At 49.4% G+C, this 16,913-nt stretch overlaps 1 protein-coding gene across 4 annotated transcripts in view; it reads left to right on the top strand.

Moving 5' to 3' along the window:
• The window catches only part of NRP2 (neuropilin 2), a 114,413-nt gene that overhangs the window by 12,063 nt on the left and 85,437 nt on the right, over nucleotides 1–16,913 (top strand). For all 4 annotated transcript variants that reach the window (XM_045855376.1, XM_045855366.1, XM_045855392.1 and 1 more), the window contains exon 2: nucleotides 4,073–4,250. In XM_045855376.1, the coding sequence (XP_045711332.1) occupies nucleotides 4,073–4,250 (178 nt within the window). The remainder of the gene's footprint in view (nucleotides 1–4,072; nucleotides 4,251–16,913) is intronic.

Raw genomic sequence — 16,913 nt, 5'->3', positions numbered from 1 at the left:
TGTTTTTGCCAAGGACTTTTTCCTCCAGTTCAGCTAAACCAAGTGATCTGATTGTTCTTTTACTGTGGGAATGCCAGCAGGCTGTGGCCTGGTGTCACATGGTGTCGCCTGGTATTGCCTGGTGTCACCTGGTGTCGCCTGGTGTCGCCTGGTGTCTCTGGCTGTTGTGATTCCGATCATTTCAAAGTCCTCACTATAGTCAGGCTTCAGTTTTTAACTACGTTTGCCAAGTTGTGGCCATACAGCGTTCCTATAAAACAACTCCAGTTGACTTTCCTAGAAGGCAGACCAGATTTGTTAAAAGAGTTTCTCCTCCTCAGTCCTTTCTAAAAATCAGACATTACTAGGAACCAGTGAGTTGTCTGAAACTGGGCTCTGTGGGAGGGTGACAGGGCCTGGTTACCCCAAGGTGCATCGGAAGGTGCCCAGCGCCCCAGTAAAGCAGGAAACCTCAGGGAGCAAGGGAAGGACAGGGAGGGAGGGATGGAGGGAGGGAGGCGTGGTGGCAGAGAGAAGGAGAGAAATGTCAGAAATAAGCTGACATTTTGCTCAGGCCGGTGTGGCTCAATGGGTTGGGCTACATCCAGCAAAGCAAAAGGTTGCTGGGTTGATTCCCAGTCAGGGCACATACCTATGTTACAGGTTGCAGTAGGGGAGGTGGTTGGGTATGAGAGGCAGCCAATCAATGTCTCTCTCCCTTTTCCTCTCTCCCTCCCTTCCCCTCTCTCTAAAAAATAAATAAATAATTAACATTTAATATATCAAATCAAAACACCTAAGTAGTCCTTACGGGGTTGCAGGGGAATCAGACCTTTGTGACTTTAGAACATAATACTCCCTTTGTTTCAGATTACTTTTTGAAATTAAATGAATTTGGGGCACCCTTGGTTAAAAAGCATGTAATTTTCAGGTGTACAGTTTTATAACACATCACTTTCATATTGCATTGCGTGCTCACCACCCGAAGTCCAGTCTCCTTCTGTGTCCATGTATTTGAGCCCCTTTACCCTCTTCATCCCCTTCCCAGCCTCCTCCCCCTCTGCTAACCACCGCATTGTCGTCTAGAGATGCCCCTTCAACCCTCCCATCCTGGGGCCTCTGAGGTCTGTATCTGTCCTGACCCGGCCCATCTCGGATGTAGGAGAAAACGTCTCCGAACAGTTCAGGTCTGACTTTGCCTGCTCCTCCCTGGGAAGTGAATTTGCCACAGGTGAAAGGCGTTCACAACATGTTTGGAGAGAGAAGTCCCTTGTCAACTCACCAAACAGTCTCAGTAGCTCAAACTTCAACCTGGTCAACCTGCCTTCTGTGTATGCATCTTGGCCTACTGGGGTTTGCCCTCGAGTTCAGCCTTCTTTCGCCTGGGCTGGGCTGGCGGAGGGAGTGTTCATGCTGTTCCTTCTGGAACATGCTGGAGGCCTCCAAAGGGCTGGGTGGGATAGCTCCTCAGGAGGAAGCCCAGAGCATTTCTCTAGGGCGCACGATTGTCTTTTAGGAATGGGGGGTCCCCAAACCTAGAAAGGAAAGATTAACTATCAAGAGGAAGCACAGAAGGGATTGTGTGTTTTCTTTACAATTTTTACTGATGTATTTCAAGAATTTGGTTTTCTCCAAGAAACACAGAGATGGAAATTCTAGTATTTCTCTTGATGGATCTGTGTCTGGGCAAACGATGAGTGATACTTCATGAGAGGGTGTCAAAGTGTGTGCAGGATTAGTGTTAATTTCTACTACATGTGTGTACCCTGTGTATGTGTGGTACCTATGTGTGTGTTTCTGAGTGTGAGTTTATCAATGTTTGGATATTGGAAAGGCTTACTACACACAAGCAAAGCAGATGTTTTAATGAGTTCTCAAATATTTTAATGAGTGCCTTGATTTTCTCCAGATAAAGGAAAGACAAAAAAAAAAAAAGAAATGGGTGACTTGCTCCTTTTCATTTGAGTCTAAATCTTTAGCAGCAGGAAGGCAGGCAGGCAGCTCTGGGACATACGAGGCTGGAAGCTTTTCTTCAGTGAGGAAGTGATGACTCCTGGTGCGATTCAGAAATGAAACCTTCCTAGGAGGAAGTTTCCTGCCTTCCTGCTGACCGTGTGTGCCTGCTCTAATTGCTGAAAACTTAAACTTGGTGTGACAGGGGAATTGATGGGGCGAAGTTCTTCTTTCTGTAGAAAAAAGTTCAGGAGAAAATGTCCTCTCCTGCTAGCTGGGTCCCCTAGCTGGCGACCCAAGTCCCCACGCCTCTGCCTTCTCAGAGGGCCCCTCTAGGCCCTAGGTCACAGGCCTGAGCCAGGACCGAAGGGCCGCAGTTGGACTTGCTGAAAGATGTTCGGTGCCCAGCTCAGGCGAGTGGTGTGGGCAACTGGAAGGCCTGCAGGGACTGGCCGCAGAGGGAGCGGTGGCACCAGGCCTCACCGCTGGCCTCATCTTCATCTGGGCAGGAGGCCTGGGCCCCTGGTCCTCCTGGGCTGGGGAGGGTATGGGGTCATTAGGAGATGATGTCTCTGCTAGTCAGAGGAAATGGCCCACTTTTGTTTTCCACCCAGTAGGAAGTGGAACCCGAAGCCATTCAATTCTGGGCAGTTCAGCAGGGCACCATCTGAGCTCTTGGAGGCGTGATGCCTGAAAGGCTACTTGTGCGGATGCGTGTGTCCCAGCCACCGCTGTGCAGTGTGCCCATCTTTTATGCATTTAAAGCCTGTCAGCCTCGTAATCGAAAGCAGAGTTCTGGAAGACAGTAATGCCAACAGGCAGGGGAAATAGTAAAGTGCACCTGTAGAGTTAAAAAATGCATGACCCTTTCCCTCAAAGAGTGAGCACAGGAGAGAGACCCATCCTGTAAGGTGGCTGCTGAGCCCTAATACATAATTCACGGGCCCATGCTGCTCCATGCAGATGGCGATATTAAATCGTGATTGATGGTCAGAGGGGCGCAGCTCTCCAAGAGGCTTCTGAATATTTCCAGGTCTCTTGTGTCTTCTTGTCCTCTGATCTACCGTGGTATTAAGCGAACCACCCCCCACTTTCCCAGGACCCTCTCCTGGGGATTGAAGAACTGCACTCCCAAATATATGCCATTCTTCAAATGCCATCACCCACCTTTTCTGCCTTTGAAGACTGCCCCCTTTCCTCCTGGCACCCTGGAAGCTGTCTCCCCAGCCAGGCACTCAGGCACTGTGGGGAAGGGTGGGGGTGGGGGCGCTGCTCCCTGCAGCCAGCTGCCTTTCCAAGGGCTGGTTCCCGCTGGACAAAGCAGCAGCACACTCTGGTGGTGGTGGCCAGGCAGGAGGGACAGTGGGCAGAAAGCATGGAAAAAACACAGCCGTCCACTCAGCACAAAGCACTCTTTGTCGAAACTCTGAGGTCAGAGTCAGTGGATTCTCCAATGCAGATTTTCCACTCGGTGTATAATGAAATAATAAATCAAATTTGTGGTGTGTGTGGAATTAAGTGTTTGGGGGTTTTGCTTTTTCTTTCTTTCTTTAAAAAGAAAAAAAAGGCTGAAATCACCCTCCAGGGCCTGTTCTGGCCCAAAGCTGAAAACGCTTCCTCCGCATCCCCTGTAATTGTTACCAGGCCCGCTTGTGGGTCGGCACCACAAAACCGCCCTTGTCAGTTCCCGGAGCCGTTACTTCTGGCGGCCTGGGCCGGGCGGGGCTGGGCCGGGCGGGGAGACACCGCAGACCATCAAGGATTTATGAGGTAAAGATAGAGAGGAGAGGTTTGAATGCAGCGCAGAAGAAGATGGGCCAAGGCAGGGAGACAGGAAAAGTCCAGGGGGCATGTTACGTTTGTAGCTTTCTTATATTTTTTTAATCCCAGAGCATGTGATTGGGAGTATTTATGACCATTTTCTGGAATATTTCATTTGGGGAGAGTGTGTGTGTGTGTGTGTGTGTGTGTGTGTGTGTGTGTTCAGTCTCGGAGTAGGGGTCGATGAGCTGGTAATCTCTTCCACCGAATGAGTAAGCAGGTTAGGTTTCTGGACGGCCACTGAGAAGAGAAACAGGGAGAGGGGGGAAAATGCTGGAACATATTTGAAGTTCTTTGGGTTGTTTGCCTTCTCTTTCAGACTCACCCTGTGGCGGCCGTTTGAATTCCAAAGATGCTGGCTACATCACCTCCCCTGGTTACCCCCAGGACTACCCGTCCCACCAGAACTGCGAGTGGATTGTTTATGCCCCGGAACCCAACCAGAAGATTGTCCTCAACTTCAACCCTCACTTTGAAATCGAGAAGCATGATTGCAAGTAAGCACCCTCCTGCCCAGGGCCCATCCACGAGATGTAACCCTGCCCACCCCCTAGGATCCTCCCCCACCCCACCCCACCCCACCACTGTGGCCACCTCACGGCCACACCCCCAACATCGGGTCCTGCTAAACAGTGCTGGATCTGTCCCGAGGTGGCATTCTCCTCAGGGGGAAATAAAGGCCTAGTGGGTCCCCTCGTATCGAGGAAAGACCCTTCTTGAGCGAATTGTGTCAAGAATAGCATCCTATCTTCAAAAGCTGGCAGTGAGGAGAATTCCCTGCGGGAGCAGGGGTGGGGGGTGGACTACAAAACCTCGAGCACTTGACGTTGGGATTTGCCTCCCCCTTGGAGCTCTCCCCGCTTCCACTGCTGCTACCACACGTAGGAACCCCACCAGCTTCCTTAATAAAGTGGTAGCCAAATCCCCAAGTGGAGACTTCCTCTGCATTCAGCTGTGGAGGATCAGGCTGTTATCTGAGGAAGCAGCAGCTGCTCTCCTGACAGTTAAAAATCTGGGTCTCCACTGGTAGATCTAAGATTTGCATTGATTCTTGGTATCTGTGCTGCGCAGGTTAGAGTCTCAAAGCTGGATTTATCTAACAAACACTCTTCTAATTGCTTTATAAGTATCAATCCATTCAATTCTCACCACGGCCCTGGAAAATTGGGGTCACGACGACCTCCATTTTGCCAGTGAGAAAAACCAAAGCCCGGAGCACTTCAGTCCGTCACCCGAGGTGACTCAGCTGGTCTCACAACGTCAGCTCTGTCACTGTGGAAGTGCGTGGCTTAGGAGACACCACATGGACATTGTGACATCTGTGCGTGCTTCGGCAATGCCATGTCAACACTCAGGGCCCTGTAAAGTAAGGTGAGGGAGCAGGCAGTATTGTCATGTGAGGAATGTGCTTTGTACCATCTTCTGGGCTCTCTCTCATGGTATTTTGTCATTGAAACAACAAAGAGTTTTCTGGGCAGGAAAGACTGTGCAGACGATCCTGACCTGCTCCAGGTGAGCTCCGACAACGTGCTGCTGCTCTGATGGGCGTTCAGTGGCCCCTTACGATTACTAAATAGGCTGAGCCGTTCTTGTGGCCAAGGCATTGCAAGTACTGAAACATGAATGCAGGGGCCAGCTGGTGGGGAAGGTAGAGGACACAGGCCTAGGTCCAGCCAGCACTTCACAAAGGAGACGGGACCTCCTGTAACCAGTGCTGGACTGCGAAGCTGTGAATCGATGTCATTGTTGTCCTCTGTTTTCACCTACAACACCTAACTGTTTTTCCCCAACAAGGGGTAGTCTTTGTTGAAAACCCAGGGGTTTCCTGGATAGATGCCTCATGTGACAAAGAGTCATAAGACGGAGTTTCTCATCACAAATCATCTCTTGACACAGGGTAACTCGTCAGTTCCTCTTTGTCTAAGTCAAATGCACACCCTGGGATACATTTGCACAGACTCTCAAGGCTGCCCATTCCCTGCTGGTGAACTTGACCAAGAATTTCTGTTAGAAGAGCTTCTTTATAAGGTGTTTTTGCTCGTGGGGCCTCTGGCATGGCTGCAGAAGGTTGGCACAGGCTGAAGCGTAATGCACAGAGAGCTTGGGACTGAGCTCAGAGAAATTTGACTAAGCACCTCTCTAGACCGAGGGCCAAATTCTGCTATGCTTATGCCAGCAAATCTCCCAGGGAAATTGCTAAGAGGTCATCTTATGTATATTCATAGTGGCAGAGGGAGAAGGCATGGCTTTGGAAAGAAAAACTCGGGAGCTAGTAAGCATGGCTTTACACATGTTTTGAAGTGTGAAAGGCCAGGAAAACAGGCTCCTGTCCTGTTTGGGGCTGCAGGGGACCCCTTCCTTTTACAGGACTCAGTACCAGGGATGCGGAGAGCTCAGATTGCTGAAGGGTCTTGTAGAGGAGGGACAAAGTAGTTTCATGCCTGGGTCAGAGGAGGGGAAGCAGGCCGGTGACAGGTTATCTCTGGCTTATCATCTTCACTAAGTAGCTTCCTGTTTTTCTTCATACTCCCCCATTCAATGCTTCTGGCTTGAACCAGAAAGGTCAGGAAGGTCAGAAAAAAAGTCTTTCTGGGGTCTCTCTCTTCCAGTGCCAAGTCATCAGAAAGGGTCTGTTGGGGTCAAGCCTCTGCTACTTAACCTCGTCCTCCGTTCTCTCTCCCTCCCCCGTTTCCCCTCCACTCCCCATTTCTCTCTCATCCTGATTAATTTTTGTATTTAGAAAGACACATCCGGTTCTCCCAACCTCTCACTCTGCAAGGTATTTTTAACATTTGTCCCTGGCCATTTGCATTCAGAATAAATAAGCTTCTCCCCACCACCACCTTGCTCACTTGTGAAAGGAACAATTAATCTAATTGAAGTCCTGGAAGTTCTGTCTCGTTCCTCCTCTCTTTCCCTCTCTCATTTCTGTTCCAAGGGAGCTCCTGGGTTTGGAAAGCACTCACTATCAAAGGAAATTAGCCTCCTTTCTCCTTTCATTTCGGATGCATATTTCGAATTGGATTTGGCTCTCGAAGCCCATCGAGTGGATGCTTACCAAGAGAAAGCGGCCTGAACCACCCTTCTGATGAGAAAACACAGCAGTAACACCCCTGCAAAAAGGGAAATGAGTAAGACAGTCAGTCAGCCAGCCCCATGTGTTTCCCCTCTTCCTCCTTTGTGCAGCAGGATTAACTGTGGAGATTCGCTGGGACCTGGACATACAATGGTCCCTGGTCGGAGGTGGTTGTCCCGGCCAGTGCAGCTGGCACTCTGTGCCTGGAAGTCATCCACCAAAGGTCTAGAGCAGCGATTGTCAACCTTTTTAACTCATGGCACACGTAAACTAATTACCAAAATTCTGCGGTACCCCCCAAAATATATTTTTTGCCATCTGACCAAAAAATAGGTATCATTTATTCATTCACACAGATGGCTGTTGCCGTGTTGGCTGTTGTCACTTCTTTTATTTGACAATCTAAGCCTTAGATTGGTTTGGGAAAAAGAGGTCATTGCCCCTGACTAAATAGTCAGGTGTCACATGTTTTAAAAATTCTGCGGCATACCAATTGAAAATTGCTGGTTTAGGCCATCCCTGAACAAACCCCAGACAAGACCTTTTCCCGTAGTCGCACTGGCTGCCTGGAAACTTTCACTCACAAGCCTCAGCCCATCTGAGTCAGTGCCCTGTGGCTGTTCCCAGGAATCCAACCCCCCAGCACCCTCAGGCTGCTCTGGAGCCCAGTCACCTGCTGTGGGCAGAGCCCAGAGGGCCCTGGGGCCCTGACGCCCTGACGGGTTGGTGTGGCCCAGGGACAAAGGGGCAGGACTCGGGGCCAGCTGAGCAAACAGGGAGAAGCCACCTCACTTCTTGTGGTGGGAAGAGGCTCCAGCTTGCTGCCTTTGACCTGAGTCATTGGCCAATAGGCCGAATGCATGGGTTTTAGAAGCATATGCACACAAAATCGAATACTTTTCCACTTCTGACATCTAAAATTTATGCGTTTTGTAGAACAACCACCTCATGTGAGACACAACTTATTCCTGAGTCCTCCTCACTCATGCGTGGCCTGATCCCGAACCAAACTGGAGGCTCCCCCGCTGAAACCAACGTTGAGAGAGCCTGGGTCTTTCAAGAACTGGCCATTTCCTTGCAGTGAGGGCGGTGATGGTGGGCATAAGGGGGATAAACGGTAATAGAAAACATACACTTTTTTAAAAAGTATTTAAAAAGAGAATTGGTCATTTCCAGATGGTTATCTTGAAAAGTGTGTTTCACAAAGTGCAAAAACCATTAAAAAGTCTTGAAAGAATGTTTCTTAGGCTAAAAACCCACACAGAAGTCTACACTAATGACTTTACGTGTGTGTTCCACTCAACAATGTATGGTTTACCACAGGAGCAGAATAACGCTCCACCCAGGTGAAATTGCCAGGTACTGAAACATACACCTTTAGAGTTCCAAAAATTCTTCCTAAAAAGTCTACGTGCTAAAGGGCCTCCTAAAGCATGTGCCACACTTCCCTGTCTTCTAAGACAAAGGAGAGTCCCCTTTTTTTTTTCAGTGATTCAGGCTTCTAATTCTAAACTTCACCTTTTAGGGTAGCCTGGCTGCCCTGGCTACCTGATAATGTCATATTGGATCAGGTAGATTCAGAGTTGAGTTTCTGTTGACATTTTAAACTCTCCAGGTTTCAGTGTCCCTATCTACAAAACTGTGATGATGACAATAACTCCTTGTTAGTGTCGATGCACAATAAATAAGCAACTATGTTAGCATCCTTATGTTTGGTCCTGGGGATGTCTGGGACTTTCTTCAGTCGATCCTCTTGCTGTTACTTCTTGTTATGAGTAGCCTGTCTCCTGGGGCCTTCTTCTTCTGTCCTGTTTTCACTCTTTTAGAACGGGTATGGACTTTGCTTCCACAGGTCTTCTGTCTCTTACAGCGATTTCCAACTGGTGTGTTGCAAGAGGCACGCCAGATGTGCTGCAAGAATTTTTTAAACACGCAATACCTGACTATTTAGTCAGAGGCACTGACCTCTTTACCTTGGATTGTCAAATTAAAAAAAAATGACAACAGCCAGCACAACAATAACCATTAGGTGTGAATGAATCAAAATTATACCCTTTTTTGTCAGATAAGCAAAAAACATATTTTCTGGTGTGCTGCAGAATTTTCATAGTTAGTTTACATTTGCCATGAGATAAAAAGGGTGAAAACCACTAGCCTATCGAGAAGTGTTGGTCCCAAGGTCAGAGCTTGGCCCCGACCCAGGGCACCCCCAGGGCAGCGTAGCTGCTTTGCTCCATCCGCCAAGCTCACCGCGGAGTCTAAGAGCAACTGCGCATGAAGCCCTCAGCATTAACTGAGCTGCATGTGATCTTTTCTTCTGAAACCATCCCTCCCCCCACCCCCACCCCCGTCCCCTGTTCTGGATATTAGAGGTTTGGGCTATTTGGCCTCTAGCTAAATGCCCTGGATAGACAAGTTGCTCCTGTATTCACTGACAGCCAGAGGAGCCCTCGAAATCCTAGAAGACGTGTCTATTTGTCCCAAAATAAAGGATGATATCTTAGAAAGGTAGCAGTTGATAAATTGACTACAGTAAACAGAGGAAACAGATCAGACCTCAATAATCTGGCCCCCCCCCCCACCCAGCCAGCACTTATTTCCTGTGCTCAGTAAACACTCTCGATTTTAGTCAAACAGCCAGACCTGTGCGAGACCCTGTGAGCGCCTGGTGCTCCGACCGTTCTCCCCCTCCCCTCCACAGTGTCCACCCACGCATGCCCTTCTTCTTCCCCTCGGTTTCCCGGATCTCTCCAGGTCTCTCTGATGGACCTCAACTCCGAACTCACAGCATTGCACATCACCTTGATTTGCTTGCTTGCCTTTGGCTCATGTGTGATTACCTTGTGTTCTGAGCATGTAAATTCTCTAAGGGCATGGACCCCATATTTCATGTCTATATCCGCAGGGCAGGTGCGTGCAGACGATGGTGTTAGTGCTGTTTTACATGTGAGATGCCAGGACATAGGTCAGCATGACATGAACCTGCACGGCAGGCTGACAGCTGTCTTCTGCATTCGTCCATCTTGTGAGGTGACATAATGACAGCACGAGGATCAGACACAGGCTGTGGGCGTCCCCAAGCTCTCTGTGGTTTGGTCTCTCACCCACAAAATGTCAGTAGACCAACCATTCGTTCATTCATCCAAAACTCGTTTTTAAGCGCCTGCAACGTGCCAGGCATGCTAATAGCATTGGAAACCCAGTGATGAGTAAATCGTACTCTTTGCCTTCATGGAACTTCGAGTTTGGGAGGAGGGAGCAAGTAAAAACATGTAGTAACTGATGATAAAGCTGCCACATGTGGAGTATCACCTAAGCACTCTACATCATTTCATTTGATTCTTGAACAGAAAACCTGTGACGTCATTGTTTCTCTTTCCATTGTATATAGATGGAGAAACATGGGCCCAAAGAAGTTAAGCAACTGGCCCAAGTGGCAGAGAAGGGTTTGAAAGCTGGAATGCTCTGCTTTGCAACCTGTGTTCTTTACTTTTATGCTCTCCTGCCTCTCCCTACACTGTGCATTCTAACTGGGGCTATGACGTGGACATGTTTTGTGAGTACACAGCACTGAAATCCAACATAGGCTGGGTAGATCAGGGAAGGCTCCCTGGAGGAGGTGACGCCTGTCCTGATCCTGAGAAGTGAACCAGGCAAAAGAGGGGTGTGTATATATATGGCTGATGGTCCAGGCAGAGAGCAGCATGTCAAGACAAGGAGGGTAGAGAATTTAATGACTTCGGGAATCACAGTAATTGCAGGGCCATTCTTGTGACTTGCTGATACAAACCTCTTCTTGGAAAAGAGGTGCCTGAGCGTTGCTGTTTAATTTTATTTTCTGGCCAGGCAACCTCCACCACCTCAGAGAAGGGCTGTGGTCAGGAAGCAGGAAAGGCTGAGGTTTTAGGAATATTTCGTTTTGCCCTCACCCTCCCTGGCTAGGGTCTCTGGTCTCATACCCTATGTCCAGGAACCCTAGTGTAATGCCTGAAACTGGGGTCGCCTGTGAAATTCCTGGTAACACTTTGGATTAAGCTCTGCTGGTCAGTTTACGCCTATACAGGGCTGCCTCTGAACACACGTCTCTTTCCTGTGAATCGATGGTGGGAGGCCACATCGTCCAACTGGAAGTGTCCACCTGAGTCTCTAGAATCAAAGCAGAAGTGAGAGTTCTCTGTGGTTCAGGAGGGCGTCTTGCACTCAGGGGGGACCCTCAGGCTATGTACAACATTACCCCACAATTACTGCCTGCCCAATCACAGAAATATTCTGATTCCCCCAAGGAACCATAAGCAGCAATGCTTTTTGTATTGCAACAACACCGCTAATAACAGAAACAGATCCCCCTCCAGGTATGTGGTGCAATAAAGGGGAACAGTCCTGCTGACTCAGGCTCCACTGGCAGCTGACCCCACGCTCACCAGCCTTGACCAAGGACTCCACCCAGCAACTTAGCTCACTGAAGAAGTGAGGAAAAACACCACAGAATGATTCTGCTCCTCCCACCAAGGTTAAAGAGCAGTTGGGACAACTGTTATTTTTGGCCATTTGTTTTTAAACAGGCGATGTTGCAATCACAATCCTCCAAATGCAAGCTTCGGTGTGGACGTCCTTCTTAACAATGCACTTTGTCTTCTGATTGGGAAAAACCACTTGAGATTTTCTAATACACAGTCTCCCTTGTTCTGCCTCGCACGCAGCCCGGGCACCTTCTCTGCACCCAGCGGTCCCAGAAGGCCGGCATCTCACCCCATGTAACTCCGTGTAATTCTCCCATCTAATTACACCGGGTGAGGGTGTCTTCAGAAATTCAGTGGGAGCCCTGGGTGTGCAGGGGATAAAGAGGAAGAGGAAATTGACCAAGTGAAGACATTGGATTTTTCTAAAAAAGGGATTTGTGTGTTTTCCTGTAGTCACGAGTCCTGCAGGGGAGGGGGGGGATATATATATATTCTCTTTTGTTTTGTCCTTTTTAGTGGCAGGGGGGCTTGAAATCTTTGGATTAAGAGAAACTCGACAGATAATTTAATTCCATCCTTCTGCTTCTGCCTGGATAAATCATCTTAGGGAAAAAATACATCAGCTGCCCTTGTCTTTTTCTAGAAAAGAGCTTTCATAATTGTCCTTCATTAGGGGACATGGTGCCTCACAGCTCATCTACGCTGATTGCAGAGGCAGCAGAGAAAAATCCCTGAAAAACGTTAGCTGGGTCAAAATAAAATCTGAAAGAAAGAAATGTGAATTGGACTTAGGTTTGAGAGGGCAGCAAAGCATGATAAAGGAAAATCCACATGGTTTTTTTTGTTTTTTTTTCTTCTAGCTTTGTAGCCAACCATCTTGGCAGTCTCCATGTAGTACTTTCCTGCTCTGCCTCACTGTATGTCTGTAGCTGGGGTAGAGGGACTGTCAGGCAATAACAGCAACTATTTACTGCACCCTCAACAGGTGTCAGATGCCACTACACCAAGTACGTTCCATGTTTTACTTCAACAGCTCCCGTGTGGGTCTGCCACTACCGGCATTCCCATTTAACAGACGGGCCTACTGAGACCCTGAGAAATAACAACACAGGTAGTAATGATAGGACTGGGGTGTGAAGCCTGCCACCCAAAGCTGCCTCCGTACGCCTGTACTCGTGTACCTAGAGCTGTCATCTGCTGTCCCAATGCCCAGGGAGTTGGGGACGCTCTGATTCCCTTAGCTATTCTCGACAAGTCTGCCTTTTCTCTTCCTTCCTTCCTTTTCTTTGCCTCTTCCTGCCATGCGGTCACCTCCGGATGCCAGCAGGGCGGTCAAGGAGGGAGAGAGCTTTCTGTCTCTATACTGACTGTTGGTAGTCTCTGTCTGCCTCCCCATCACCCACCTCCCACGCCCCCGGTCTCTTCTAGCCCCCTCCTCATCCTCTTCACATGGCCTGCCATCCCCCCACCACCTCACCCTCCATCTGGAATCCAAAGATGTGAGGGCTAGTAATAGAGTGTCAGCGGAAGTAATTGATTCCTCACACAGAGAGGATTCTGCTGCCTTGGGTGTCAGTGGAGCTGAACCAGAGTCTTGGAGGGTGAGCAAGACGTGTAAACAGTCCGTGGCTGGGCTGTCAGGGTGCAGCCAGACACACCAGAGAGTGAGCGAGAGGGAAATGGTGGAACAAATCATTGTTTTATTGGGGGGGGGGAGTAAATAATATTTCAGCCTAGGGATCAACAGTTTGAAAGAGATGGTTGAGTGCTGGGAGCCGAAGGAATCCTGATGCAGGTTTTAATGGAAGAGTTTTTCTTTGTCTCAAGGCAGGAGGGTTCGTCCCCGCCCGCCCACCCTCTTCTCCCATTATCATCATTATTATCATTAAAATAATTACCGTAACAATTACAGTTGATGAGACCTCAGGTTTATAGAGCACCTTTCATCTAAAAGTTCAAAGTGATTTGTGTGTACGGCATCCCTTTGAGAGTGGTAGGAGGGTAAAGCAGTATCGTTTTTTTGGTCTTATCTGCTGCGAAACTGAGGTCCAACAAGATACAGGATGAAGGCCAAGCCCCTTGGCAGGCTGCTGGGTTAAGTGCTGGGGTGCTGACTCCTCTTCTGGGGCTCCTGGGGGGGTCTCTACTGCCCACCAGGGCCCTTCTCCTCCTGCAGCCGGCCAGCCAGCCAGCAGTTCTGTGCAAGAAGCCAACAACACACAGGACTGCGTCCTTCAAGGTGTGACTCACACTGTTCCCATCCTTCGAGGAGACTTCCTGCAATCTGGTTCCCTTTCTTGGAGAAGCTGGTGTCTTTTCTAGACATATTTCCTTCTGGTCTTATGGAGCCCCCAGCCAAGATCCCCCAACATTCCAGAACATCCGTGGCTTCCACCCATAACGAACGCCCGTCAGTCAGCTCTTTCCTTTGCAGAGAGGAGCACTTTAACACATGCCGCTTTAGCGTGGCCAGGACGGCACTTCCTCCGAGCACAGACACAGTGTCCTCAGAACGCAGCCGCCCAAGAAGTCACACTTAGCGAGTGGCTGTTTCAGAGGCGGAAGAAGTTCCAGCTGACTGGCCCCCGAGTGCTGTATTCAGAATCTCCACCCTGGCGTGGCGGCATCCCCTTCCTGCTCGGACAGTAGTGCAGGCCTCCATTCCCACACCGCGGTGCTTGGGGCTCTCTGCACAACAATGACAGCGTGGGCCCTGGAGCCAGAGGAGGCTCTGAGCTCTGTAACCTGAAGCTCTGAGAGCATGAAATACCAGGACAGGCCCAGCACACCTGCCACCTACTCCCTAACTGTCCCCTGCTTAGATTTCCACATGGCACGTTTTTCAGACAGGTTTCACATTTTCCAAGTTTTGTTATGGAGCCTGGATGCCAGCAAAAAGTGGGTAGAAAAATGATTGGGAGCCTGAATTCCTGGAAAACCATGAAGGACTTTTACAAGGCCACGACGGATTCTCCCGTGCCCAGCATACCCCGCTCCCGGCAGACTCCTACTTTTTGGACAGATGGGCAGGTCTCGATTCACTCTCACAGTTAGACCCTCTGGGAGCCAGGGTTAGTGAACACCTGTCCCAGAGCGAGCCCTTCACCCAGCCAAGTGCAGGGATGCTCTCAGCACCCAGGCCTGGGGTGCTGTGCTCTGATTTCCCTTGGTGGGAAGCAGTCACTTTCTGTCCTTTTCTGGTCAGCCCCGAGAGGCACAGAGCCATGCCTCCTGTTCCCATTGATGAGGTGAGGCAAACTGAGGCATGTAAATCTGACTGGCCCAGGCCGGCTAGGACAGGGTAGGGAGTCTCTGGCCCTGTTGGGGTTCACCTTCAGGTCCAAGCGCCAGCCTGCTGGTGAGCAGGCACAAACTGTGGGCTCTGGCGCCATTGGAAAGTGAGTGAGCTAACCGCAGAGGGTGAGGCCGCTATGGACATGTGCAGCAGACAGAAGAAAGGCCCAGCCATCACCTGAACACAGCCCACTCCAAAGCCTTAAACCTCCCATAGGCACCGTCTGCCTAGGAAATCATTTCTTATGTAAGCAAACACATCCCATCCAAGCTGACCTCCAGGAGCCTAGCAGGTCTGTGGCCATGTAGCCTCAGGAATGCGCAGCACTGGGGAGCCAGGGCGGTGGGGGAGGGGGTGCTCGGCCAGAGGGTCAGGGGAGAGGTGGTGGAGGCTTTGTTGTGTGCCCTCAATTCTCTGAAAGTTCATCTGCAGTGACACTTGTCAGACACCCAGTCTGGAGCGGCCTCCGTCCTCACGTTGGGAGGCGTTCTTGGCAGCCTGCTCCGTCAGGAACAATGAGAGCGGCAGGGCCCTCTCCATCATCCCAGGGCTCCTGCGGAAAAACAACCAGCAATTATAAATAGATGGTATTTGTAGTTTCCAGAGTCTTGCCTTCAAGGTTTTGGGGAATAATCCGTGCAGTTTGTTTTGGATTATTCTCTTCGTATCCTTCCTTTGCCGGGCGGTCAGATTTCCTCCCTTCTCCAGAGCCATGGTGACCCTGGCTGGGAGGGGACTGTGAATAAGCTCAAAATATCAGAGACTGGGGCTGGGAAGAAATGAAGGAAGAAAAGGGAACTGCAAGTGGCCACTATTTAAAAAACAACTGGCACCACGGCAAATACACAAACAAATGTAGAGTCTTGGCACTGTTTGAGTCCTTGAAGTAAGAGAACAAATGATAATAGTAAGTTAGATAACTAAAAAATAATAACAGCAGCAGGAGCAATCACAGCCGACACCTACTTACTGAGTACCGATACGTACCAGGCACTGTGCTGAGCCGCCCGTGTGCCTTAACTCACCAAACTGAGGGAAGTTGTGCACCTTGCTGTTCAGGACCTGGCCGATGCGGGGATGCGTGGCCTGAACCCAGCCTGGCAGGCTGGTTCCAGAGCCTGGGCTCAGAAACACGAGAATGAATTGAAATGAAATTTCGAAAACTCAAGTGACTGAAGCACTGTTGATGGATTTGTACAGGAGGAGGATTTTCAGAAACCACCCTTCCCCCCACCCCAACTAGCACCCAAGTTGTGGGGCATTGATGAGATTCTCTAACTCTATGATTTTTCATTTCATCGTCATGTGTTTGGTTTCCAAAGCATCGTGTGGATGTGACTGTCCACTCCCCCAAGTCTACCACCCTGCTTTGTAGAACACAGGTGATAATGAAAATGGCCAGTGTCTCCCAGGCACGTCCTAAGGCATCCAGCGTTAGGCTGGGCCTGTAGGTCTCTTTGCAATCCTCCCACCAGTCCCGCAAGGTGGGGGCTATTATCACTTCCGTTTTATAAATGAAGAAACCGAGACTCGGAAGATAACACATTGCCCACAGTCACGCCATCAGTGAGAGCCAGCAGCTAGATGGGTCTGTCTGCAAAGCCCACGTACTTCTCTTCCCAGGGCACACACACCCTTATAGACAGATATGTTTCTGCGTAAGAGTAATTTAAGATTTGTTTTTGTCACAGGCCCCTTTTCTACACACAAACACACAGCATTTCTGCACGTGATTATAGGGGTCCCCAACCTACTGAAACTCACGTGTGGACCCTACAGAAAATCCATGGGCTCAAGACTATGTTCTCTAGACCATAGTTTAAAAGCTTATAAATACACAGGATACTATTTTCTCACTCGATTGGCCATATGTTCCCATATGGGTGTATATGTGCATATAGAAATAACTTCACTTACAAAAATTAGTATGTTACCCCATCTGAACGCTTACATGCTAGACTTCTACTGGGCAAGTCCTGAAACCATGAATTCCAAATCTGCTCATGGCCTCTATTGGCGATTTGTTTAAACCAAGTCCTCTAGGCTTTGTTTAAACAAAACAGCTAAATAAAAAGACCAAGCCGTTTCTTTACTTCTGGTACCTTCTAATATTCTTGTGCTTTAGCAATCTGGCATTCCCTCCGCTCTCAGAGAGTCCTTCAACAATGGGGTGAAGGGACACAGGCGAGGTCCGTGTGCCCTGGAGTGAGACCGCCTGGGTTCAAAGCCCGCCTCTGACCATTTCTCATCATGTGACTTTGGTCAGGCCACTTAACCTCCCTGAGCCTCAGTATCAGCATCTGCAAATGGATGGTGATTGGCACAGGGC

The sequence above is a fragment of the Phyllostomus hastatus genome, unplaced genomic scaffold (assembly GCF_019186645.2).
Source record: "Phyllostomus hastatus isolate PE091 unplaced genomic scaffold, TTU_PhHast_1.1 phas_contig_137, whole genome shotgun sequence".
Lineage (NCBI taxonomy): Eukaryota > Metazoa > Chordata > Mammalia > Chiroptera > Phyllostomidae > Phyllostomus > Phyllostomus hastatus.
This window is presented reverse-complemented; position numbering and strand designations above follow the sequence as displayed.